The sequence below is a fragment of the Notolepis coatsorum genome (assembly GCF_963971535.1).
Source record: "Notolepis coatsorum genome assembly, chromosome: 17".
Taxonomy (NCBI): Eukaryota; Metazoa; Chordata; class Actinopteri; order Aulopiformes; family Paralepididae; genus Notolepis; species Notolepis coatsorum.
This window is the reverse complement of record NC_140181.1, coordinates 33,975,154-34,002,180: the sequence shown is the minus strand read 5'-3', so window position 1 is coordinate 34,002,180 and position 27,027 is coordinate 33,975,154. Positions and strand designations below refer to the sequence as shown.

General features: G+C 44.4%; 1 protein-coding gene across 1 annotated transcript in view; it reads left to right on the top strand.

Annotated features, from left to right (window-relative positions):
* Positions 1 to 2,257: 2,257 nt before the first annotated feature.
* LOC311243998 (voltage-dependent L-type calcium channel subunit alpha-1D-like) overlaps positions 2,258 to 27,027 on the top strand; it is a gene marked incomplete at both ends in the record, with an annotated part of 170,375 nt that continues 145,605 nt past the window's right edge. The window contains 3 exon segments of the mRNA XM_084333407.1: positions 2,258 to 2,335; positions 3,820 to 3,920; positions 17,220 to 17,325. Coding sequence (XP_084189533.1) covers positions 2,258 to 2,335; positions 3,820 to 3,920; positions 17,220 to 17,325 — 285 coding nt within the window.

Here is a 27,027-nt window from a genome sequence, read left to right as displayed (position 1 = left end):
GCGAGAAGCTAAGCTACCCCGCGCCAGGCCACTGACCGGCTAACCGTAAGCCATGAACATGTAAACAATGACATAACACTCACCCAGACAGGCCGCCGTTCTGAACCCCTCCTCACTTTTTAAGAGAAAAGAGAAAACAAGACGTCAACACCGCTTCACAACGGTGACATTACCACGTCCGGCGGAATCAGCACAGTACCAACTGGCCTGTATAGCTGACTTTGAACATGAATCTGCCGCTATCGCACATTACATGCACATATCCCCTCGTGAAGGAATACTCTCATTTGGATATGAAAGATGGGGTCTTAACACGGTGACAGAGAGAATCCACTCGTCCAGAACACACAGGGATCACCAGTGTCAATGGTCGCGGCCCACTAGTTAAAACTATAATGGTCGCCAGACCAAGGCCTTCTGTCGCCTAGGCGGCTAAACAAAGGACCCTAGCCTGGGGCCGGTTTCCATAAACTTTGTCAAGTAGCCCCCATAGCACTAACAGACAAGTGGAGCCCGCCAGCAAACACTACTCACCCAACCTGGAACGCACCGCTCCTCACAACAGCGGCATGTCCGACAGTTCAGCTGTGGCCTGACAGGTTTCACCCCAACAAACACAGCAAGGAACTGCAGTTGAGAAGCATGCAGCGGCGTGCTCCCAATACGAAAACCGGTGGAGGGTTTTTAGAATGATCATCATCTTCTAGACACTCCAGTACGAAGACAATATCGCCGTATTTTCTCGAAAAAAGTGAGAGAGAAAATAAAGATATGATGTCAACGTATCCTTGTTTCCCAAGCTGTTCCTAATCCAATTTCTTCCATCATGGTGTCAAGTGTGGGGATCTACCGAGGCACCTCTTCCTTGTGGTGAAAGCGAGAAGGAGGAGAGCAGGTGACCACACACCTGCTTATGAAGGTAAGCTGATGAGGGGTGTGGTCAGACTAATACTGGTATTAGAGGTACATTTGTGGTTTATTCAGTGCGCGTGCACGTACGCGAGATAGTGCAGTAGCGATGCCAAGCTAAGCCACTAACGATACAGAACTGTCAATCTTTAGAAAATTGTACCAGCATCTTTAATATTGCAGGTTGGGAATCACAAAGTAAAGTGTTTTTGATACAAATGTGCTGCATGCATCACGGATTGTGTGTTTATGGAGGTTTATTGAATAATTGCCTCGACAGGACGTCATGCATCGGTGTGAAATGCTGTGTTGTTGGTGTAGATAGAAGGCGATATGATTTAAATGTACAGTATGGTTAATAACACAAACGTTATCGCCTGTTTCACAGCTGTATTCAATCGATTGCCTATATCAAGTAGCGTATATGCATATAACATTGTTTTGAAACCTATTTTGTGAGCATTAGAATGTGTTTGTTGTCCATTTGCGTCGAGATGTACTCCGTGAATGACACGATAACATCACGCAGCTGTTTACACAATCTCTTGTTGTCTGTAACTTGGCAACAAGGAGAGCTGCTATTGGTCGAGCGCAAGATACGTGACCGAACTCGCACCAATTGCGTCAGATAAAACTCTGTGGTGACCAAATATCCGTTCGCGAGGAAAGATCTAGTCCCGACTTTACTAAAATTATTGCGCAAAATGGGCTATTTTGTCAATGGAGAACTTTTTGTTCCTAAATCTATACCAATCGAACTTTCACCCAGAGTGAAAATTGTGTAATTCGCCGAGGTGGGAACGGGATGAAACGATACAGCCATCACCATACGGCCTATTAACAGGTTAAGAGGTTAAACATTCAAACTGTGATAATTTGTGACGCGAGTCGAAAAGTGCTGGGCGCGGTCACATATGTGGGTGCACTCATGACGATTTTCTGCCTCCTAAGTGTAGCAGTCCATCTGTCTGTCTGTCTGTCTGTCTGTCTGTCTGTCTGCCTGTTTGTCTGTCTGTCTGTCTGTCTGTCTGTCTGTCTGTCTGTCTGTCTGTCTGTCTGTCTGTCTGTCTGTCTGTGTGTCTGTCTGTCTGTCTGTCTGTCTGTCTGTCTGTCTGTTCCTCTGTCTGTCTGTCTGTCTAACTGTCTCCTTTCTCTCTATTTTCCAGGTAATGGTCGGAACGGCTATACTAAGGCTGTGGATGGAGAGGAGGCTGGAGGAGAGGGAGAGGAGGAGGGAGAGGAGGAGGAAGAGGAGGGTGAGGGGGATGGGGAGAGCGGAGAAGGAGAGGAGAAGAGAGAGGAGGAGTGGGACGAGACGTTGGATGGAGAGAATGAGGGAGGAGTGCGGATGACAAGAACAGACACCCTGCACTCCACCAGTTCCACAGGAACACAGAGGAGGAGAGGACTGCATGCTAAGAAACAGGTCAAACACTTAGAAACAGACTGTATGCTAAGAAACAGACTGCACACTAAGAAACAGACTGCACACTAAGAAACAGACTGCACGCTAAGAAACAGGTCAAATACTAAGAAACAGGTCGAACAATAAAAACAGACTGCACGCTAAGAAACAGACTGAACACCAAAGTCGACTATACAAATGCTTAGTTGGGGACAGGCCTACTGCATGCTAAGTAACAGACTGCACACTAAGAAACACACTCCATGCTAAGAAACAGACTGCATGTTAAGAAACAGGTCAAACACTAAAAAAACTGCACGCTAAGAAACAGACTGCACACTAAGAAACAGACTGGACACTAAGAAACAGACTGCATACTAAGAAACAGACTGGACACTAAGAAACAGACTGCACACTAAGAAGCTGACTGCACACTAATAAACAGACTGCACACTAAGAAACAACAGACTGCACACTAAGAAACAGACTGGACACTAAGAAACAGACTGCATCACTAAGAAACAGACTGGACACTAAGAAACAGACTGCATCACTAAGAAACAGACTGGACACTAAGAAACAGACTGCACACTAAGAAACAGACTGCACACTAAGAAACAGACTGCACACTAAGAAACAGACTGCACACTAAGAAACAGACTGGACACTAAGAAACAGACTGCACACTAAGAAACAGACTGCACACTAAGAAACAGACTGCATGCTGAGAAACAGACTGCACACTAAGAAACAGACTGCATGCTAAGAAACAGACTGCAAGTAAGAAACAAACTACACACTAAGAAAGAGGTACACTCCATGCTAAGAAACAGACTGCACACTAAGAAACAGACTGCAACTAAGAAACAGACTTCACACTAAAAAACATACTGCACACTAAGAAACAGACTGCAACTAAGAAACAGACTGCACGCTAAGAAACAGACTGCATGCTAAGAAACAGACTGCACGCTAAGAAACAGACTGCACGCTAAGAAACAGACTGCACACTAAGAAACAGAATCCATGGTAAGAAACAGGTCAAACACTAAGAAATAGACTGCACGCTAAGAAACAGACTGCACACTAAGAAACAGAATCCATGCTAAGAAACAGGTCAAACACTAAGAAATAGACTGCACACTAAGAAACACACTGCACACTAAGAAACAGACTGCACACTAAGAAACAGAATGCACACTAAGAAACAGAATGCACGCTAAGAAACAGGTCAAACACTAAGAAATAGACTGCACACTAAGAAACAGACTGCACACTAAAAAACAGACTGCACACTAAGAAACAGGTCAAACACTAAGAAACATGTCAAACACGAAAACAGACTGCATGCTAAGAAACAGACTGCAAGATAAGAAACTGGTCAAACACTAAGAAACAGACTGCACACTAGGGAACAGACTAAGAAACAGAATGCATGCTAAGGAACAGACTAAGAAACAGACTGCGCGCTAAGGAACATTTCTTCTTCTTCTCCTCCTCCTCAGATCCAAGGTAGTAACCAGCCCCAGAGAGCTCCCAGAGCATTATACTGTCTCAAACTCAACAACCCCATCAGACGAGCAGCTCTGTCCATAGTCGAGTGGAAGTATCCTTTCCTGAATCTAACTTCATGTTGATCAGTCTGAATCTAACTTCATGTTAATCAGTCTGAAACGAACATCTTGTTAACAAGTCTGAAACTAACTTCATGTTGATCAGTCTGAATCTAACTTCTTGTTAACCAGTCTGAAACTAACTTCAGGTTCTATTTAATTCTGGCCTCCGCTCAGCGTCAGTCTGCACTGACTTCACTTCGTGCACATGCACTGAATAAAAAATTCCACAATGTACCTTTACATACCAACATTCGTCTGGCCACACCCCTATCCGCTTACCTTCATAAGCAGGTGTGTGGTCACCTACTCGCCTCCTTCTTCACTTTCACCACAAGGAAGTGCCTTCGGTAGATACCCACACTTGACGAGGTTGTTAGTTGAAGAAAGTTGATACGTGTTTAAATTCTTTCTTGCTTTTTTCTTCTCTCATATATTTCAAAAGAAAAAAGCTAAGTCATAATGTCTACCTCGGAGGGTCGCGCTCGCAACGCCACTCTTCACCAGCGGTTCTCCATTGCCGCCTCTGTCGTGCGTCTTGAAGGCCTCTCTCGTGGTCGGCAGCCACGCCCGGTAGGCGTCCGATGGGTAGTTTGCCTCTCCAAGGAGCTGGTGCACCAGTGCCGTCTCCTGTGCGATGGCCTGGTTCCGGGGAGTCGTCAGCTGTTGGGCGGCCGGCGCCTTTGGTTGCGGGGGATTTGAGACGCAAACTTTTTGCGTCAGCTCGCTCCCGTCGCAAGATGGTGGCTTGCAGACACGAACAACCTGGTTTTGGTGAGTTGCTGGAGCCGGATGAGGATGCGTCTGTCTCTACATGGCCGATGGAAACAGAGGACTACATGATAGAGGCGGACGGGTTCTTGTTTGAAGGCCCGGTGGAGACATGTCTCCCGCCCGTCCAGGTAACACTGGAGGGGGGTGAGATGTCTCCTTGGGGTTCCTCGTCCGCAGATGTTGGGTTAGAACCTCCGACTCGGCGGCGGGATGCCCTGCTATCAGCCACATCAGAATGTGGCTCCTTAACCAGTAGTCTGCTGCATGTGAGGGACGCGGGCTCGGAGGGGGAAAGTATGCAGGGGGAACTGCATGCTTTGTTCCCTGAGCTCATGGCGGCGGCGGCAGTCGCAAACGGCGTGCCGCTGCCGTAGCCACTGCCTGTTCCTGTCCCTGACGATCTCATAGGTCATCTATGGCAACGTCGCCCGGTGAGAGGGGTGGATGTTGTCTACCCATTTTTCCCTTCAATGGCGGCCTACGTCCATCAGGGACAGGTGGTCTCCCACATCATGGGCCTTACTCCCACCTACGTGCAAGTCACGCGGGTGGTGGGTTTGGTAGACGGCATGAAGGAGGGCGTGCCACGGCTTGATAGGCCGATGGCGGCGCTCCTTTGTCCTGAGGTGGTGTGGGAGCCGTTACGGAAGCCGGTTCCCCAAGGGAAATCGGCGAGGCGGTTGGCGTTTTGGAGTGAGCAGTCATTTATCTCCGGGACACAATCTCTAGCTGCCACTTCCAACATCGCGCAGCTGGCGAGATTCATGTCCGGGATATTGACGGAGCTGACTGATTTACAACATGATCAGCTCGCCCAGTCGGCAGGAGCCATCCTGCATCTGATTCAGCCGCAGGCTATAGCCGCTGGGAAAGTGCACGCCCTGGCCACTCTGATCCAGCGCCACCTTTGGCTGGAGCAGGCGCGTGTGCCGGAGAAGAAGAGGACTCCACTTCTGACGGCACCCCTCTCCGAGGCTGGACTATTCGGGTCGGCACTGCAGCTGATGACCTCAACCTGCAGGGAGATGCAGGAGGAGCGCTCCGTGCTCCAGCCTCATTTCCCCCCGCCCGATGTTGCCGGTGGAGTCAGACGGCCGCCGCGTCGTCGAGGTTCCTCCGCCATGGCCGACGCTGCTACCACCGCCACTGCTGGACCTTCGGCGAAGAAGGCCAGGAGGAGAGAGGGCGCCTCCGCCACTGCAGCCGGCCCATCATCACCCGGAGGTGACGGTAGGGAACGTCGAGACCAGCCGCCGATCGTTTACCGTCCCACCGGGGCTCCACGGGGTGGAAAACCCAAGCGGCTCGTGGCAGGCGTCGCTAAGTTCATTGACTTTTTCCCTCTGTGGTCCCCCCCTGTTCCCTTCCCGGCCCCACTATGATTTTGTTGAAAAATAAAGAGTCCCTCCTAAGGAGGGACTGTATTTTTTGTTAACAAACTGTGTGTTTATTCACCAAACATACAGTATGATGGGGATGCAACGTGTGAATCTTTTGCTAGTATGGGTTTGATAGGAGGGCTAGACGTTACTTTCATGTTAGAGCTTAAGCAAGGCCTGCAGCCTACACTCGGTTGAAAAAGGGTTTTTTCTGCCTCGACCTGAATCTTCAGATAAAGGTAGAGGTTAGTTGTGTGCTCTGTTGCTTAAACAGTGATATTGAGCTGCAACACTATTGTGTTGGTTTGCAGTAATGCTCGTATGAAAACGTATCACGGCTCAGCCGCTCTCTCTCTCTATCAGATTTTCTGTGTCTTACAACATAGATACGGGTGTCGGGTTCACACATACACAACTTGGCCTTGCTATAAACCCTGTTCACAGATGTGTCTGTGGCTAGCGTGCATTGAATTAGCTTGCGCTATTCATTGGCATTGCTACTGAAGGTATCATATGGCTGTTGTTGTTGTCATGTGCGAGGGTTGGGCTTGCGAGGGGGTACCGGATAAACCCCTCCTTCCCTCTTCTGATTGGTCAGGGGGTTTCTGGGACTCTCTTTTCATTCGGTCAGGGTCAAGCTGTTAGGCAGCTTGGCACGGGGGGGGGGGAAGGGTTTCCCAGACTCCGCACCTATCACAGGCGATTGAGTCTTGGGTTTCCCCCCGTCATAGCAAACGTCACTAGGCACGTTTCTATTGGACGACGGCTTCCGTGAGTTTAGACCCGTATGTAGGGTCTGTTGTTGTCAAGTTGTCGGGGCAGAGCGTAGGAACTTACTGTTCTACTACGCTCGATATACGTGTAACTTGAGTCGGTTGGTCACATGACTCAATGTTACCGTGACTTTTCAATCTATGGCTCACGTGGGAAGTCTCTCTGAGGAGTTCCGTCTCTCCTCTGTGATGAGGGTGGAGGGATGTAAAAATGTAAAAATAATTTACCCTCGGCTGCGTCACGTGGGATTCATGTCAGTCGGTGTTTCTTTCTTTTTTAATAAAAAAGAGTGGAGAATATGAAGCACGACAACCTTCTTGTCGTTCTCCCAGGCGCCTTGAAGGATCAATGTGGGGTCTGGTTAGACTGTCCATTGATATGTTTTGGGTCACGACGCATACATAGTGCTGGCTCGGGGTGTTTCTGTTAAGAATCATGCGGGAGGCTAGTACGCCTTGGTTGCTTGTTATTAAAACAGCGTTTTTATAGGGCAACTGGGATGGGGGATTTTTTCCTCTTCCGAGAGCCTGTTACTCGGTCTCGACGGATTCTCGTTCATATCTGGGGGATGTTAACGGAATAGATCAGAACATAGGTAGAGGGGTCTCACGCCCTTGGGGTGGGCCACTGAGCGTGGTATAAATAGGACCGTCTGGGTGGCGCCCTCTTTTCATGTTTTAGATCAACACGCATACCTGCCCCCTCTCCTGGAGTGGGCATGTCGGCGTGGTTAGGGCACGGGACTGGTTCTGGTTCTGGTGTTGCAGGGTCAGTGTGCCAGGCGGTGTACTATTGGGGGGAAAGGGCCCGCTCTTGGAGGGGCCCTGTCCGAATACGCTGGCGATGTGGGGGGCGGTGTCACTAAGTGACCGCCTGGTGGGGTCTTGATGCCTGGCGTCATTGACCTCTCCGGGCCCCCCTTTTTCCAGGGGATCCAGTCCCTTCAGTGGGTCTGGGTCTTCCTTCGCGCTCCGCTGCTACGGCCTTGCCACGGGGTTGAGTTTGCTCTTGACCCCGTGATTTTGGGGGCGGTAACAAGGGTTGTTCCTTCCGTTCGTTCCCTGGTGGCATGCGGGTTGTGCGTGTGCGTAGTCGTGGGGTCAAGCCACGATCTGCTCACCCTGTGCGTTGAGTTGCTTGAGTTCCTCTTCGCACGGTCGGATCCGTCTCCCTCCCATCCTCCAATAGGGAGGGTATCCTCCATTAGGGAGGGTCGGGGGGCTCGGTCCTCCCCGGTCTAATGGTTGTGGGGGGCTTCAGCGGGGTACATTTGTTGAGCTTCTGGCTTCCGCTCAGCTCCTCTTGTGCAGACTGACACTGAGCGGAGGCCAGAATGAAATAGAACGTAAGGTTATGTATATAACCAAGTTCTATGAATTCTGGTGACGCTCAGCGTCAGGACGGCGCTGCAGCCCTTGATCTCGCCTTGTGGTGAAAGTTTGGGAAGGAGGCGAGTAGGTGACCACACACCTGCTTATGAAGGTAAGCGGATAGGGGTGTGGCCAGACGAATGTTGGTATGTAAAGGTACATTGTGGAATTTTTTGACTGCACGAAGTGAAGTCAGTGCAGACTGACGCTGAGCGTCACCAGAATTCATATAACTTGGTTATATACATAACCATACGTTAATCAGTCTGAAACAACCTGCATATTATTATATTCATGTTAACTTGGATCCAACAGCCATATGCAAGTCCACTACATTACAGTATACAATATAGACCACTTTACAGTATACAGTATAGACTACTTTACAGGAAAGACTACTTTACAGTATACAGTATAGACGGGTCCTACTAATCACCATAAAGTACCACAAAGAACCACAAAGTACCCCAAAGTATACCCCAAAATACCACAAAGGGCTGCAACTAACAATTATTATTTGATTAATCTGTTGATTATTTTATTGGTTAGTCGATTAATCACAATTCGATTAGATTAAAATGTATTGTCATCATACAGCACAAGTACAATACAACATCCAACCAGAGCGCAAATGTAATAGTAAAGTGCAATTAAATTGCACTTCAATTGTTATTTTTTTTGTATTTAGTTAAGTATTGTGTGATTTTGTGTGATCTGAAGGGTGGACTAGTAAAGTACGATTTTCATTGTACGGCACACTGTCTGTTTAACTGTGCACATGACAATAAACAATCTTGAATCAATAGTAACATACAATGCACAGGTGATGGAACTGGTAAAAGGCTTCATTTGGGATAAATAGTTGGTGATTGCGTTCAAGTCGATTCTACATCATCGGAATTAAATAATTATAATGATAATAAATACGAAAATTAAGTTTTGCATTAATAGTCATGACTCAATGAGGAATCTGAGCATTACACACACATACACGTGCACGCTCAGTATGTACAGTATACTTCACTAATCTGCCTGGATCACCTGCTGCATAACCAATAACCAACTAACCAATAACCAACTAATCAATAATGTGTGTTCCTGTGTGTGCCGCCCATCGCATGTGTGTATCACTATATGATGATTAAAGACTTCTTCAAAAAGTCCAGTTATTATTATAACCCAATTGCGTGATGAAGTGGAATAGACTAAGAATAGATTAACGAATTCCATATAAATCTCTAGCTCATTAACGATGCAGCAGATATTGTGTGGATACTGGGATACTGTATACTGTACACATGCTCGAGCGCACGCTCTATAGCGTGACAGCAATTTGCTACTCCAAATCATAATAATAATATTGTATATCATCTCCAATATTTGTATTAGATTAGATTAAAATGTATAGTAATTTTTTTGTCATTACATGTACAATACAACATCCAACCAGAGTGCAAATCTAACAGTAAATTGCAACAGTAATATACAATCAAGCCATTTCTACTGGCTCTTAGATGTGTGCAAGTAATGTAATAAATAAATAAAACCACAATAAATAATATCATAAGAACAAGACAGTATATGGACTATAGCTATATCCGAAACTATCGGGATTAGTTCTTATTTATTTATTTATTTTCGGACATGGTTTATTGAGTCATGACTATATACTGTATGTAGAACATGATTGTTAATGATACAAATAGCGTCGTATTTATTATCATTATAATTGTTTAATTCCGCGGATGTCTGAAGTGATGGCAATCCCCAATGACTTGTCCCAAAGAAGGCTCTTTCAAACTCGGGTGCACGCCAATACATCAAGACATAGTCGTATTTATTATCATTATAATTATTTAATTCCACGGATGTCTGTAGAGCCATGTCAAGAGCCAATCATGCAGTCGTTCAGTATTGACATTACTAAATGAGATGTCATGCTAATATGTCATGTTCTACAGTAGGACGTACTACTATAATCCCTAATAAAAACAAGTGAAATCAAATCAAATGTAACACACGTTAATGGGCCGGACATGTCACAAGTCAAGAAGAAACATCACAATAAATCAAGAAGAAAACAAAAAACACCATGAAATCCAAAATAAAATGTAAAATAAATAAATGCAACACTCCCAGTCAGACATACCCCACACGAAGGTAAGGAAAAACTCACTAAAGACCTACAGTAGCAATAGGAAAAAAGCACCACAGGCAATGTGGAGGGGAGAAACCTTAGAAGGGCCGTTCAAGGGGGGATCTCCCTTCTTAGATCTCGGTGATAGTAGTGTTGCTATAAAACAGGCGAACCTGTTGGTAAGTATGTACATATACATGTAATGGAACACAAATATGGACATGCAATAGCAACTGGGGTACATAAGAACATTTTGAAAGATTGAAAATAGAATAGAGCTGATGATGGATCCATTTGAGGATCCATAGAGAGGATCGCATCCTCCCGGCCATCACCATGGGACGTCCAGCACTCCGGTCAACGGCGGTCATCACCACGAGACATCCACTCACAGCGAGACAGGGAGAAGGGGACAGGCATTAGACAGTCCGCATGTTTGTGATGGGTGGACATAGCTATAGATACATGTAGTAATAATATGTGAATAGAATAGATACATGTAGTACTAAGCATATATGTGAATAGAATAGAAGTACTTAACCCAGCAATGAACTCAATGTCTAAACCACAGACATGGTTTAGACGTTGTATAACAGCATGCTAAAATGTACCAGACATGAAAAATTGCCACTGAGCTCATTCAGCACCTTCTTGAGATCACGTGTGCAAAGATGATTAAACAGGAGATTTTGTAGAGACTACTGAATTCTGGCATCCGGACACATGCAATTTGAAATATGATTATAGAACAGTGGCGTTGCATGGGTAAAATAACAGAGGATGCCAATTTCTTTTTTAATTAAAAAATGTTTTATTAAAAACGTTATTAATAAAAAATATATATATATATATATTTTATACTTTTTTTATATAGGGCCCACCGTGACTCAGGTGTCACACGTACTTTACATGTCCTGGAAATGTCCATATAAAGCTTTTTTCTTGATTTTACCTCATGAAGTCCCAAAGGGACACCAGTGGAACATCCTGGTGGGGTCATGTGACAGATCATGTGATGTTGTGCTCCCATGAACCACCTTTCCACAATGATGACTGATGGTGGTGACTAAATTACAGAAGTCGCTAGCATTCAAAAGCTAGATTTTTGTTGCTAAAAGGTAAGATTTGCCCATTTAAGAATTATAATGCTTACATAACATGGTCTTTATGATATATAACCTGTTGTGAACACATTTCTTGAATAAAATGATAAAGAAAACAATTGATAAAAATCGCTGTGACACATACGTCACACCGGGCATATCACCTTAAAATGTTCATGAAAATTTGCTGTGACACATTATGTCACAATGCGAACAATTATTATGATCTGCTCAGTTAATTTGTCTGATTCAATGATATTTAGTTATTATATTTTATATTGTTCAAATGTTCAATTGTTCAAAGCATATTAAAACAAATATCAGTCATATTTCTATGTAGTACCCTGTAGTGCCATGTAGTAGTACCCTGTAGTGCCATGTAGTACCCTGTAGTGCCATGTAGTACCCTGTAGTGCCATGTAGTACCCTATAGTGCCATGTAGTAGTACCCTGTAGTGCCATGTAGTACCCTGTAGTGCCATGTAGTACCATGTAGTACCCTGTAGTGCCATGTAGTACCCTGTAGTGCCATGTAGTACCATGTAGTGCCATGTAGTACCATGTAGTACCCTGTAGTGCCATGTAGTACCATGTAGTACCCTGTAGTGCCATGTAGTACCCTGTAGTGCCAACCCTGTAGTGCCATGTAGTACCATGTAGTACCCTGTAGTACCATGTAGTACCATGTAGTACCCTGTAGTGCCATGTAGTACCATGTAGTACCCTGTAGTGCCATGTAGTACCATGTAGTACCCTGTAGTGCCATGTAGTACTATGTAGTACCCTGTAGTGCCATGTAGTACCATGTAGTACCCTGTAGTGCCATGTAGTACCACCATGTAGTACCATGTAGTACCCTGTAGTGCCATGTAGTACCATGTAGTACCCTGTAGTGCCATGTAGTACCATGTAGTACCATGTAGTACCCTGTAGTGCCATGTAGTACCCTGTAGTGCCATGTAGTACAATGTAGTACCCTGTAGTGCCATGTAGTACCCTGTAGTACCATGTAGTACCCTGTAATGCCATGTAGTACCATGTAGTACCCTGTAGTGCCATGTAGTGCCATGTAGTACCCTGTAGTGCCATGTAGTACCATGTAGTACCCTGTAGTGCCATGTAGTACCCTGTAGTACCCTGTAGTACCATGTAGTACCCTTTAGTACCATGTAGTACCCTGTAGTACCCTGTAGTACCATGTAGTGCCATGTAGTGCCATGTAGTGCCCTGTAGTACCCCGTAGTACCATGTAGTGCCATGTAGCACCATGTAGTACCATGTAGTGCCATGTAGTACCATGTAGTACCCTTTAGTACCATGTAGTACCATGTAGTATCCTGTAGTACCATGTAGTGCCATGTAGTGCCATGTAGTACCATGTAGTACCATGTAGTACCATGTAGTACCCTGTAGTACCCTTTAGTACCCATATAGTACCCTGTAGTACCATGTAGTACCCTGTAGTGCCATGTAGTGCCATGTAGTACCCTGTAGTGCCATGTAGTACCCTGTAGTGCCATGTAGTGCCATGTAGTGCCATGTAGTACCCTGTAGTGCCATGTAGTACCATGTAGTACCCTGTAGTGCCATGTAGTACCCTGTAGTGCCATGTAGTACCATGTAGTGCCATGTAGTACCATGTAGTGCCATGTAGTATCATGTAGTACCCTATAGTACCCTTTAGTACCCATATAGTACCATGTAGTACCCTGTAGTGCCATGTAGTGCCATGTAGTGCCATGTAGTACCATGTAGTACCATGTAGTACCCTGTAGTACCCTGTAGTACCCATGTAGTACCCTGTAGTACCATGTAGTATCCTGTAGTACCCTGTAGTACCATGTAGTGCACTACATGGGAATTAGGAATAAGTTTAATGATTAACGCCCAATGTGACATATATGTAACATTTCAGATCTTTGCCATTAGGGGGCGCTATTTTGAAAATAAATTCAGAAATGTGTTCTTTGTAGTCTATTTAGTCAGTCGTATGCCTCTCATAATTTTCCTTGAAGTAGAAATGGGTGTGGGTTCTAATGGGTTAAGTAACGGGATAATTGTTATGGTTTGAAACCGACCCCAATAGCACAAGACAGGTATGAGAGTTAGCCAAAAACAGGGCATTATTTATTTAATACAAAAAAGCGGCACTCAGCCTTTAAGGGGGTAAAAACATAAAACGTCCATGAACACAAAAAAGGCGGCACTGTGCCTTTAACGGGCGAACAGGCTGGGAACAAGTAACGGGGATCCTCTTCGTCCCTACAACCAAGTAGGGCTCTGCGGCTCAGCTCTGCCAAGGAATCCTCCTCCTCCAGACCAGACGCTGCCCACGGGCAATGCAGCACACAGGGGGTCCGAGGGGAACGGGATGAGAACACGCCATCCTCCCGTGGAGTAATAGGGAGCGATGGCGAGCCTCACCCCAGGAACCAGGACCACGAAGAGGGAGTTGGGAAGTAGCCGGCTTGACGTCTGGAGTGGGAACACTGGAATCCTCCCGTAGAGTATTAGAGAGCGAAGGCGGTGTCCCACTCCAGGAAAACGGCGACAGGTGGTGACGGGGGGCATGTCGTCTCACGCCGGAGACGCGGCAGTAGAACACAGGGGTCCGAGGGGAACGGGGTGAGAACACGGCCATCCTCCCGTGGAGTAATAGGGAGCGATGGCGAGCCTCACCCCAGGAACCAGGACCACGAAGAGGGAGCTGGGAAGTAGCCGGCTTGACGTCTGGAGTGGGAACACTGGAATCCTCCCGTAGAGTATTAGAGAGCGAAGGCGGTGTCCCACTCCAGGCAATCGGCGACAGGTGGTGATGGCTGGCACGTCGTCTCACGCCGGAGACGCGGCAGGTGATGGTAGCAACAAGAACGACCCGACAAGGAGTGGAGGGGAGTCTGCGATACAAGTACTCTCCCGAGCTGATCGCAAACTCCCAACAGGTGCGTGAAGGTGAAAAAACGGCACGCCCCCTCGTTAGGCTGCATGCAGGATTCCTCACAATAATACACAAACATATACATGAACAAATGTACTCTTTTTTACATGTTGGATGAGAGATAGTGACTGTCAAATGAGACATAGTATTGTCTCCATAGCTATAATGTAGAATATAGATATGGCTCTGCAAACACTGTGACGCACAGTGAAAATAGGCAATGGAAAGCTGGCGCATTGACTACAGGGATGAGGATAAGTGTTAAACATTCAAACTGTGATAATATGAAAAGAATATACTAAAAACACACACAAAATTATTCTATTGTGATTTGCCATCATTTGACTTCCGCGACTTGAGGACGATAGCACTGAGCACAGTCACATTTAGTCATTCCTCAAAAAAGATAATTTTTATTTTGGGGTTGGGTGTCCTCAACATTAGAACAGCGCACCTCGCGGCTAGGTCGATACTTTAAGTAATGTTTAAATAACACATGTTTAGGAAAAGTCAAGCAAGGAGGCCCAGCTGTCTAGGATAAGGATAGTGTATATAATTATATCCCCGAACAAAGTGTTGCGATATTATAGATTTACCCTGACCGCCACCACAGCAGACCTTTCAGATGAACATGATAACTCATAGCTTTCATTCAAATCCTTTCAAATTTGCGGTGCACATTCATGACCCCTAGAGGATGAACCTTATAGATGTTTGTGACCCCATGACATTTCCTCTAGTGCCACCATCAGTCCAAATGTACAGTGTTTGATTGTGAACACGATAACTTGAAGAGCTTTCATTCCAGTCTTTTCAAATATGCGGCACACATTCATGACCCCTAGTGGAAGAACCCTATTGGTTTTGGTGACCCCATGACCTTTCAGCGCAACAGAGAATAGGCAATGACGTTGAGCGTCTACTGAAGTAGCATAAAGAATTGAACCATTAATCAAGACGATCTGGAGCAGGAACGTCCGAGTCCAGGGGTACCGCCGTGTACCGAGCTGGAGGTACCGAGGTAGTGTGAAGAACCGACGATAAAACACAGGGAAGACAGGGGTTACATAGGTACACATTCCAGACATTCCACACGCACCACAGTGACAACGAATCAGAGAACACAGACAATTAGTGACAGGGGAGACAAGTGACAGGTGTCAGAATGGTGTACGGTTCTCAGGCAGCAGCCAGAGAACCCAGAGCGTTACACAGTCATACAGTCTACTGGTATCCAGAGATGTGTCTACTCATGCACAACAAGTTTGCCATAAGTACTGTTGTGGATGTCGGAGGCAATAATTCGAAGTCCCTGGCCGGGGGGATCCCGAGTAAGCTCCTAGATTCATTGCATAACTAGATTATATACCAAGTTTCAAGTTTCTTTATTAGTTGTCATACAGAAATACAGAATACTTTTGCATGAAATGCTTCTTTCTGTTTTGCTCCTGAGAGTGTGCTAGATAAAATAACAAGATAGTATAAAATAGTATAATATAAGTATAAAATAGAAAGTCAAGTACGTAAACAAGTGTAAACAAAACAAAAATGTTCAATATACATATATACAGTATGTACAGTCTATATAATGCAAATACAGTACAGTGTAGAAATGGTGAGGTATAGCTTAGCTTGTGGTGCCACCTTGTGGTGGTGAGGTGCATGAGATTGATGCCAATAAATATAAAGTGTGTTAGTGTCTAAAGTGGGTAAAGTGGGTGCTACAGTGTGTTGTTTATTTAAAGTGAGTGTGTGCGTGTGGATGTGTGTGTTGTGGGTGTATTTGATGGTCTGTTATTGTTCATTGTTCATTGAGCATCCTGATGGCCTGGGGGTAGAAGCTCCTTCTGAGTCTCTCTGTGCTTGCTTACCATGATAGAAGGGGTGGGGCCAGGTAACCAGGTGGGAGGGAGGGGGTGATTTAGATAGGAGGATGATACAGGGGGGGGGGTGTTGTGGGAGTGGGAGTCAAAGGAGGGGCCGGGGAGGGTGACTAGAAGGAGGGAGGAGGAGTGTAGTGGGGGGATAATGGGAGAGGGGAGGTGTCACATACTGTAGGTAGACCGGATGTTGAGGTGGGAGACAAAGGAGACAAATGGAGGGTATTGGATTAGGGGAGAGGAGGAGAGTTTCTACCACAGTACCTATGCCACCATATTGGAATTTCTGGCATCCTGAAACCCTTTTTTACCTACATCCGCTAAACGTGCAGAACGTGTATAACGTGTGGAATCTGGGGACTAACATCTTCAAATGTGCAATTTAGATAATTGATGGGCCAAACCAGATTCAATAACATTTCAGAAAAACGCATGGTAAGCAGGAAATGATTCATTACTTGTGAACACACGGTACAATTTCCACCAAACTTGACAAATATGTTTACCTTACAATAGAAAGGAGGCCTGTAAAGACTCATCTGGCCTCATGGTGGCGCTAATCTCATGAAACTATAAAAACCAACTACTCCTCAACGGCTCGGATTAGGGGTGTGGTCAAAAGGTGGGTTGAGAATTCAGTTAGGGGATATACCTGCTGTCACTCACCGACAGGACATTATTTTTCTTATTGTCAACGATGATAAGACCAAAACCTACAGTTCATTGCTCCTACTTACAAGCCTGGTCCATTCAGCCAACACCAGATTATAGCTCATATCCAGAAGTCATACAACTCCATTGTCCAAATAATTTTGTAGGTTATGTTGACAAGAAAATGAAATGGCCTTATCCTCTAACCTCTGTCTCTCAGACCATAATTTCAGTTAGATATGTAATGTCCATGGTGTGTGTTGTTGTCTTAACCTCTGTCTCTCAGACCATTTGATATCTTCATCCTTGTAGCCATCTTTGCCAACTGTATGGCTCTGGGCGTGTCCAAACCATTCCCTGAGGACGACTCAAACTCCACCAATCACGACCTGGTAAGTAGCCTACCATATACTACAGAGTGCATTAAGAAGTACACACTACAGAGTGCATTAAGCGGTACACACTACTGAGTGCATTAAGAAGTATACACTACTGAGTGCATTAAGAAGTACACACAAGAGGTGGATGGATGGAGAGATGGATGGATGGAGAGATGGAGAGATTCGTGGATGAATGGAGAGATGGGTGGATGAAGAGATGGATGGAGAGATGAAGGGTGGGTGAGAGATGGATGGAGAGATGAAGGGGTGGATGAGAGATGGATGGGTGGAGGGAAAGATGGATGGATGGAGATATGAATGGGGAGATGTATGGATGGATGGGTGGAGAGATGGATGGGTAGAGAGATGGATGAGAGATGGATGGAGATATTGATGGATGGATGGGTAGATGGATGGATGAAGAGATGGATTGATGGATAGATTAATGGATGGGTGGAGAGATGGATGGTAAATGGTGCATTTATATAGTGCTTTTATCCAAAGTGCTTTACAATTTTGTTCCTCATATTCACCCATTCACTCATACATTCACACACCAATGGTGGAGGCAACCATGCAAGGTGCCAACCTGCTCATCAGAAGAACCCCCCCCCTCACTGCATAAAATCTACTCAACTACCAGGACCTGTTGCTTGGACCAACATCATGGTTACATGGTTGCCTCAACAAAACCATGTGAGCAGAGGCTCTTGTTTACTTTTGATGGACAATGGCTAACAGCGGTCGGTGGCTAACAGCAGCAAATGCTTAAACGTTTGGTTGAGGTTCACAAAAAGATGGAATACAGCAAAACACAATACCTCCAGCAAGAGTATTTCATGCAGCAAGGAATTTGCTTCAACCCTCCATGCTGTGGTCCCCCATTAATGGTAGCATTGTTAGCGCTTATACTATATTATATTATGTCCTGATTTTCTTTTTATGAATGTCACTGAGCAGTAATTTAAGGTGAACGGCTTACATTCCTTGGCAGTTAATAAGCTAAATGCATTATCATCCACAGCAATATTAATGAATTGAATACACCTCTGACATCCTGTCATATGCATCAAAAACAGACGACAAAAACGAAGTTTAAGTTACAGCAGGTTAAGAGAAAATTATACCTTTATGTCTTAGTTCACAATTTATTGACTAGAGCCTAAATCTGCCAAGAATGAAAGGTAGAATAGTTTTGGTTCTTGATATTTAATTTTCTCCCCCACCAAAATGATTAGAATCGGAACAGAAATTTTATAACAACCTGATTTGATAAGCAGAACCAGAATCGATCAAATCCAAACAATTCCCAACCCTACTGAAAAAAAGTATTGGTATTAAAAATGTTCACTGTGCTCCTAAATTCCCTTGTGTGCTCCTAGATTCTTTTAATTTAATTTAATTAAATTTCATGGGTGCTTCTTCTGAAAATTGGTAAGCGTCAAGCCCTGGCTTTCCTTATACAGTATGTCATATTTACACAGGGTTATGTAACATTCAGTGTGTGTGTGTGTGTGTGTGTGTGTGTGTGTGTGTGTGTGTGTGTGTGTGTGTGTGTGTGTGTATGTGTGTGTGTGTGTGTGTGTGTGTGTTTGCTGTTGAGCCAGAGAGTAGGGGGGCACAGGTGCTGCTAACATGCCAACCCATGCCAGCCAGGTCAGCCTATGACAACACATGATGTTTTAGAGTTCATATGAGAGAAAGAGAGAGAGAGAGAGAGAGAGAGAGAGAGAGAGAGAGAGAGAGAGAGAGAGAGAGAGAGATAGAGAGAGAGAGAGAGAGAGAGAGAGAGAGAGAGAGAGAGAGAGAGAGAGAGAGAGAGAGAGAGAGAGAGAGAGAGAGAGAGAGAGAGAGAGAGAGAGAGAGAGAAAGAGAGAGGGAGATAGAGAGAGGGGGGGGCTAGAGAGAGGGGGAGAGAGAAAGTGAGGGAGAGAGATAGGGTGGGAGATGGAGAGAGAGGAAAGAGGGGGACAGAGAGAAGGTGAGGTATAGAGAGAGAGGGAGATGGAAAGGATAGAGAGGGGGGGTGGAGGGATGGAGGGAGAGAGAGAGCGAGACAGACAGGCAGGGAGAGGGGAGGAGACCGAGATATAGAGGGGGGGATAGAAGAGAGAAATTGAGGTAGAGAGACAGAGAGAGATAGAGCGAGAGAGAGATGAAAAGAGAGGGGGAGAGGATAGAGAAAGGGAGGGAGAGAGAGGGAGGAAGAGAAGGGAGGGAGAAACAGAAAGAGACAGAGACATTCATCAGGAAATTTGGATGAGAGCAAAAAAACTCTTAATAATCAAGTAAATATTAAAACACAATCTATGTGAAGGCGGTCGGGTGGCGTAGCGGAGATTGCGCTCGTCACCAATGCAAGAGGCTGCGGTCTCGACTCCCGGAGTCAGCATTGCTTTGTTTGGCTGAGTTAGCGGGAGGGAAGTCGTGGGTGGTAATCTGGCGTTGTGGACAGCGACACCTACAGGTCAGGTCTGGGCGCCTGCTCAGCGAAAGGCAGGAAGTGGTGAAGGCAGCGTGACCTCCCACGCGTTACACTTCACCAATGAGCATGTGGTAGACTTCAGGGTTCCCTTGTACCGACCAGTAGGGGGAACATGCACACAACGACCAGGTAGCGGAGGGGGGGAATTGGCATAATGACTCAAAATTGGGATGGGAGGAAAAGCATAGAAAATCAGGCGGAGAAAAAAAATAAAAATAAAAAAACACAATCTATGTTTTTAGTAGGGCTGACCCCTATTAGTCGATTAGTCGACTAATCGGTCGAAAGGAGCCGTAGTCGACTAGCCAACCTCTTAGTCGAATACAAAAAAAAATTATAATATTTATTTTTCTTTTTTTTATCATTCTTTCCAAAAGAAAAGAGGCCTAGAAGTGTGGCTAACGCTAATGGCACGCATACCAGAGGCTAACTGCCTACGAAAACAGGCACAGAGGCTGAAAGAGGATTTCACCCATCTAATGAACACACTATACTAGACAAATATCAAGATGTATCCATCAGTGGACCAATTGCATGCTTTTGCAGAGGACAAGAAGCCTTCAGTCGACTCCTTCAGACATTAAGCGCCCCCCAAAGCCCAAATGGAATGATAAAAAATTAAATAATTTAAAAAAAATAGTAGACTAACGGCAAATTTAGGCCAATCATAGTCGACCATCCAAATCCTTAGTCGGGGACAGCCCTAGTTTTTAGGCTACGATGATGGTAATGACCAGAAAACTATGTAAATATCGATATTACCATCAGTATCATAGTTTGACTTGGATTATACCATGAGATTAGATTAGATTCGATTAGATCATTCTTTATTGTCTGTTGGTATATACACAGTACTGCATTATGAAGTAATGTTTTCCCAGATCGAGTACACTTGCATGAATTACTCAAGCAGTGCTTGAGTGCTTGTTTAGGGAAATCTATTTTCAGAATGCATCTCAAAGAGCGTGGCAGAAGCAATAACAATGCACAGCAATCGTGCTGCATGATTAATCTAATCGCAATTGCAATCACGATGTCAGCCTGTGCAATTATATAACCGCGAAAAAGATTTGCGATTTAATTAAATAAATGTGTGTGTGTGCTGAATGCATGAGAGCGAGTAAAGACAAGAGACAGCTGAAAGACATTCTATGTTTACATGAGCGGCAACATTCTGATATAAACCCGACAAGATTCTGAATAGGAAATTACCACGTACAGCATTTTGTTAACCCTTAACCAGAATAAGGTGATAGTTGGAGTAAGCAATAGTCTTATTAAGACATGGATTATTCTGGAGCGGTCAGGTGGCGTAGCAGAGATTGCGTTGTTCGAATCCAGCTCACAGCTCCGGGGTTGTCACCAGCTTGGCTGGCCGTTCACACTAATACAATTGGCAGTATTAGAGGGTGGGAGAAGCTGGCGGGGTGGGTCCGGGTCGTTGTAAACAGCGACTCCTACAGTTCGGTCGGGGCACCTGCTCAGCGCGGATAGGATCTAAGGGGGGTAGTGTGATCCTTCCACACGTTACACCCTCTCAGTGAGAGTCCGCGCTGCCAGGTGAAAAGAAGCGGTTGATTGGCTAGATGTGTGTCGGAGGAAGCACGTGATAGCCTCCACTCTCCCAGACCGACTGTGGGGGGTAAGTGCGCAGCGACCAGGAAGGGGATTGGGAATTGGCATAACGACTAACATTGGGATGGGAGAAAATCGGAGGAAAAAGGAGGGGGAAAAGATAAAAAAAAATACTATTCTGATTTTAGTCTCATTATTGAAAGGTTAAGTTATTTATAGTTATTAAAGGCAAATTTAGACATGTATAATATCATAATCCTACTATGACTTGCTATTGGGAGTTTTTCACAGGATTTTGTGACACATGACACATACGCCAATCCAACTGCTTTTCGACACATGACACAAACGGCAATTCAATTGCTTCATGACTAGGGTTGGGTACTGAACTTTTAAGGATACCGACCGAATTACGTTGATTACTTGAGTACTGATTCACGTCAATCTGTGCCACATTTCGGTACTGAGCTGACAGTTTAAGACCCGCCCAGTTAGAAAATAAACTGAATTCTAATGACGCACAATTGTCATAGACACAGACCAGCGCGGACCTTCAATGATGCACAATTGTAATTTCATAATAGACACAGACCAGGTGGACCTTCAATGACGCGCAATTGTCATTTCATAATAGACACAGACCAGCGCATACTTTAAATCTTGACATCTAGCTATTCAGCCCTGCATTCAACAGCCCTGTTTTGTTTTGCATCCTCACCATTACTGTATGCCCACATTGTGCTAAAAACCTTAACCTTAACCTCTTTCAAGTTTCTTTATTAGTTGTCATACAGAAATACAGAATACTCTTTAGCCCGAGCAGTCCGCCGGTGGACCGCAGATGTCATCACGTCATAAATCAATCTCTCCAGACTGTATGACATAATGTTGAATTTTATTTCAAATGTAGCCAAGAGTACAGACCCTAATCCTGTCAAAACAGCAGTCATAGTGTATATTTTCAACAATACGTTTCTTTACCAATAGGTTAAAGTGTTATTAGTGAGATTTTAGTTTATGGAATGTGTTCATAATTTAGCGAATATCCGCCATTTTGAATTTGCGTTGCAATTTGGTTTGTAGTCATATGAGAGGAGGACATCCAGAGCTCTCAATGAGCGTTGACATTTTGAAAAACTTTCTGCAAGCAAATGACTTGTGGCAGATTTATTTTATTTCTCTTATTTTTCAGGATTATCTACCACAAAATGTAACGTTATTGGCATAGATTTGAGCGCAGTTAGTTTGTCTACCTTCTGTGAATGTTTAGCAACCATCCACGTTGCAATCCGATAAGAAATGGCAGACCTGTCTAAAAAATTAAGAATTTACTGTATTTACAGTAGATTTCATTCACGGTTCCTGCTGCACGCCTGGTGATACTAAATCCAAATTGAACTCTACCAGTTGAAAGAGGAGAGTTGGCCCGATCCATAGATGTGAAACAGTCTAAATCCATCTCCACCTTCAAAAAATCACTGAAAGAGAAATTGCTCAAATCGTATCTGTAAATAATAGTAACTAAACTTGGGAATATTATTGTCTGTATTTATTTATTTATGTATGTATGTAGTATGTATGTAAGTAGGTAGGTGTGTAAGCTTATGCATGTTGTATGTTGTCCATATTTGGAGGCCTTTGTTTGTGATCAGGCTCCCTCCAAAAGCTTTAAATAGCTCCTTGGGAGACATTTGGGAGCACACACACACAATTTTGATGATGATCTCACGATGATGACATATATTGTATCGCATGTGTGTGTGTGTGTGTGTGTGTGTGTGTGAATAAATTCGAATTCTAAATCTGACCCCAATAGCACCTAACTGCCCTGAGTATCTCTCCTCTCCTCTCTGCTGCTCTCTTCTCCTCTCCTCTTTTCTCCTCTCCTCTCTAATCTCCTTTCCTCTCTTCTCGTCTCTCTTCTCCTCTCCTCTCCTCTCCTTTCTTCTCCGTTTCTCTTCTCTTATCCTCTCATTTCTTCTCTTATCCTCTCTTCTCCTCTCCTCTCTTCTCATCTCCTCTCTTCTCCTCCCCATCTCTTTCTCTCTCTTTCTTCTAACTATGGATTCATCCCTATTGTAGGAACCATATAAGTTTCAGTATTCTCTATGGTGTTGTATTGTTAGTTGTACTGTCACTTTAGGTGGGGGGCGTGTTCACTGGGCTTTGGCGGCAATAGTAGTGTTCATATGGGATTTTATTCACCTTTTTACTTGTGTTGACATTTTACGGAGATAGGGGGTGAGCGTATATTTTCGATTGACGGCAAGAGCACACGTATCGCAAGGGTGCACGTATCGCAAGAGTGCAAGTATCGCAAGAGTGCAAGTAACGCAAGATCGCAACAGTATTAGTTTATGTATTTACGTGTGTTTCATTAAGTGAAATAATAAATAGTTTAAAAGCATATTCTGGACGTGGAACTGAATTATTATACGATGTGCGTCACAGTGTTTATGCTCCTCTGTTTAGCCCCATGCTGCCTTTTTTGACAACATAAGTCAATAGAAATAAGTAAACAAAAGCGTTGATCAATGGAAATTAACTTTATTCCTATTGCGGAACTTGTGTACTCAAATATTTCTGTAGGGGTTGCAAGATTCCATATTCTAATATTCCAGCATAGAGGTATAAGCTGGAAAACACAGCGGTTCCATAACCTGAAGTCTTATGTAGTACAGGTCCAAATTTGATAAAAATACGTGCAGAAATGGGTCTTTGAGAGACGTCCGAGTAAAACCAGCGACAAAACAAAAGCTCTCCAAAATCCATTTCCTCATCCACCGCCGTTTGTTCTGAAGTCTGATTCACTTCTGGTTTTCGCTAGTCAACTTTCACCTTCTTGCTTTATTCGCACCCCCCCATGTGGGGTATCGTTGGAAACCTACACTTGTTGGCTACAACGCTCACCAATCATTTTCGCCATCAGCGGGTGATTGGCAGTTCTGGAGCATCTGGAGTCTGGCGTGGTCATCTGACGCACGGCGAGTGAAAAGACGCTTGCCTGACATATTGTCATGTAACTTGAGAACCAAGGCACAGATTTGGAGGAGTGAGGTGGCGTTCGAACGGAAACATAGATATTTCGAACTGTATATTATATGTTCGGTGAAAAATGCAGCCCGAGCCGTTAGACGCTCGCAAAGTGCTGTGACTTGCGTGCGTTTCGCGCATGGGCACGTCGGGACGTATACGTCTTCCCACCTGTTAAGAGGTTAAAGAAAACATTGCAACGCCTGGATCACCGCTGCATTGGAGCGCGGCATAGTCATCATCACCCTACGAAAGGCCTGACAGGCAGACCAGAAACAGAAGCGGTATGTAGTAACTTTGTGTCGATTCTACTGTGTAGCCTTTTGTTTTGAACACAGTGTGAATTGGTTACTACCGCTTGTCCATTGGGGACGCGTTGTTGACTGGTTGTGCTTTGTGTCGTCAATGGATGTTGCATGGCCTACTAAGCAACAGGGAATGGATTTCATTGATTGATTGATTGATCGATCACAGCATCGTTGGTGCCCACCTCTCCTTCCTCCAGGACATTTATAACACACACCTGGCCCGCAAAGCACTCCACATTGCAGGCGACATCACCCACCCCTCACAGTGCTTCTTTGGTCTCCTGCCCTCCGGGAGGAGAATTAGAAGCCTCCGAGCTAGGACTAGCAGACTGAAAGCTTCTTCCAACTCTCTCCCAGCCCCCCCCCCCCCCCCACCCTCTACTCTGCCCCCACAGACTCTGGACTAGGAACCCCCCAACCATCCCACATACACACACTGCCACTTTGCTTCAATCACTGCCACTTTATTTTACTATGTACTACTGCTGCTAGAAAATATTTGCACTAAGCTCATTTTAGCTCGTTTTAATTATTACCGTTTATATTGTACATATCTCGCAGTCCTGTATATTGTGTGTTGTATATTGTGTCCTATATTTACTTTTGTGTTTATATTGTCTATATCTTTTTTTACATACACCGTGGGAATGGGGGGACACAATTTCAAATGTCTGTATGTCTTGCACAAATAGAACATTTACAATAAAGTTGACTTTGACTTTCTCTCTCTCTCCTTCCTCTAACTATGGATTCATCCCTCTCTTTCTCTCTCTTTCTTCTAACTATGGATTCATCCCACTCTTTCTCCTTATTTCTTCTAACTGGATTCATCCCCCTCTCTCTTCTAACTATGGATTCATCCCTCTCTCTCTCTTTCTTCTAACTATGGATTCATCCCTCTCTTTCCTTCTTCTAACTATGGATTCATCCCTCTCTCTTTCTTCTAACTGGATTTATTCCCCTCTCTCTCTCTTTCTCTCTCTCCTAACTCTGTCCTCCCTCCAGCTCTTCTCTTTAACACTTCATTATTTCCTGTTCAGTGACATTCGTGTTTGTGCCCAATTTACCCAGTCCGAGGTCATGGTAGATGGTAATGAGGACATTCTGGACAGTAATGAGGATGTTCTGAGTGAAGATGTCTCTGGACATTCTGGGTGAATATGTCTCTGGACATTCTGAGTGAATATGTCTCTGATTATGTCTCTGGACATTCTGAATGAAGATGTCTCAGGAGAGTGTGAGTGAATATGTCTCTGGAGAGTCTGAGTGAAGATGTCTCTGGATATTCTGAATGAATATGTCTCTGATTATGTCTCTGGACATTCTGAATGAAGATGTCTCTGGAGAGTCTGAATGAAGATGTCTCAGGAGAGTCTGAGTGAATATGTCTCAGGAGAGTTTGAGTGAATATGTCTCTGGGGAGTCTGAGTGAATATGTCTCTGGAGAGTCTGAGTGAAGATGTCTCTGGAGAGTCTGAGTGAAGATGTCTCTGGGGAGTCTGAGTGAATATGTCTCTGGGGAGTTTGAGTGAATATGTCTCTGGGGAGTCTGAGTGAAGATGTCTCTGTGGAGTCTGAGTGAATATGTCTCAGGAGAGTCTGAGTGAAGATGTCTCTGGAGAGTCTGAGTGAATATGTCTCTGTGGAGTCTGAGTGAACATGTCTCTGGAGAGTCTGAGTGAATATGTCTCTGGAGAGTCTGAGTGAATATGTCTCAGGAGAGTCTGAGTGGAGATGTCCCTGGAGAGTCTGAGTGAATATGTCTCTGGGGAGTCTGAGTGAATATGTCTCTGGGGAGTCTGAGTGAATATGTCTCTGGACATTCTGAGTGAAGATGTCTCTGGGGAGTCTTGAGTGAAGATTTCATTCTCTATAGCTATAGGTTTTTATCCTATCATTTCATCCTCATGGGCTATAGCTATAGCTTTTAATCCCATAATAATAATAATAATAATAATAATAATAATAATAATAATAATAATAATAATAATAATAATAATAATAATAATAATAATAATAATAATAATAATAATAATAATAATAATAATAATAATAATAATAATAATAATTGTAACTGAGGGGTACAATTCCCTGACTGTATTACTAGATATGATACTTACTACTACTACCTTTGTACTTAATATTCGGCCACCCAGTACTCGGCATAAATATATTATGATGAACACTGTCACGTAGATGAAACGGATCCAACACAAATGTACGAATTAGAAATAGGTCTTTATTTCTACACAGCGATGGTGTGTAGAGCAAGCACTTAATCAAATCAATCACATTTATGAATGGGAATTAGTA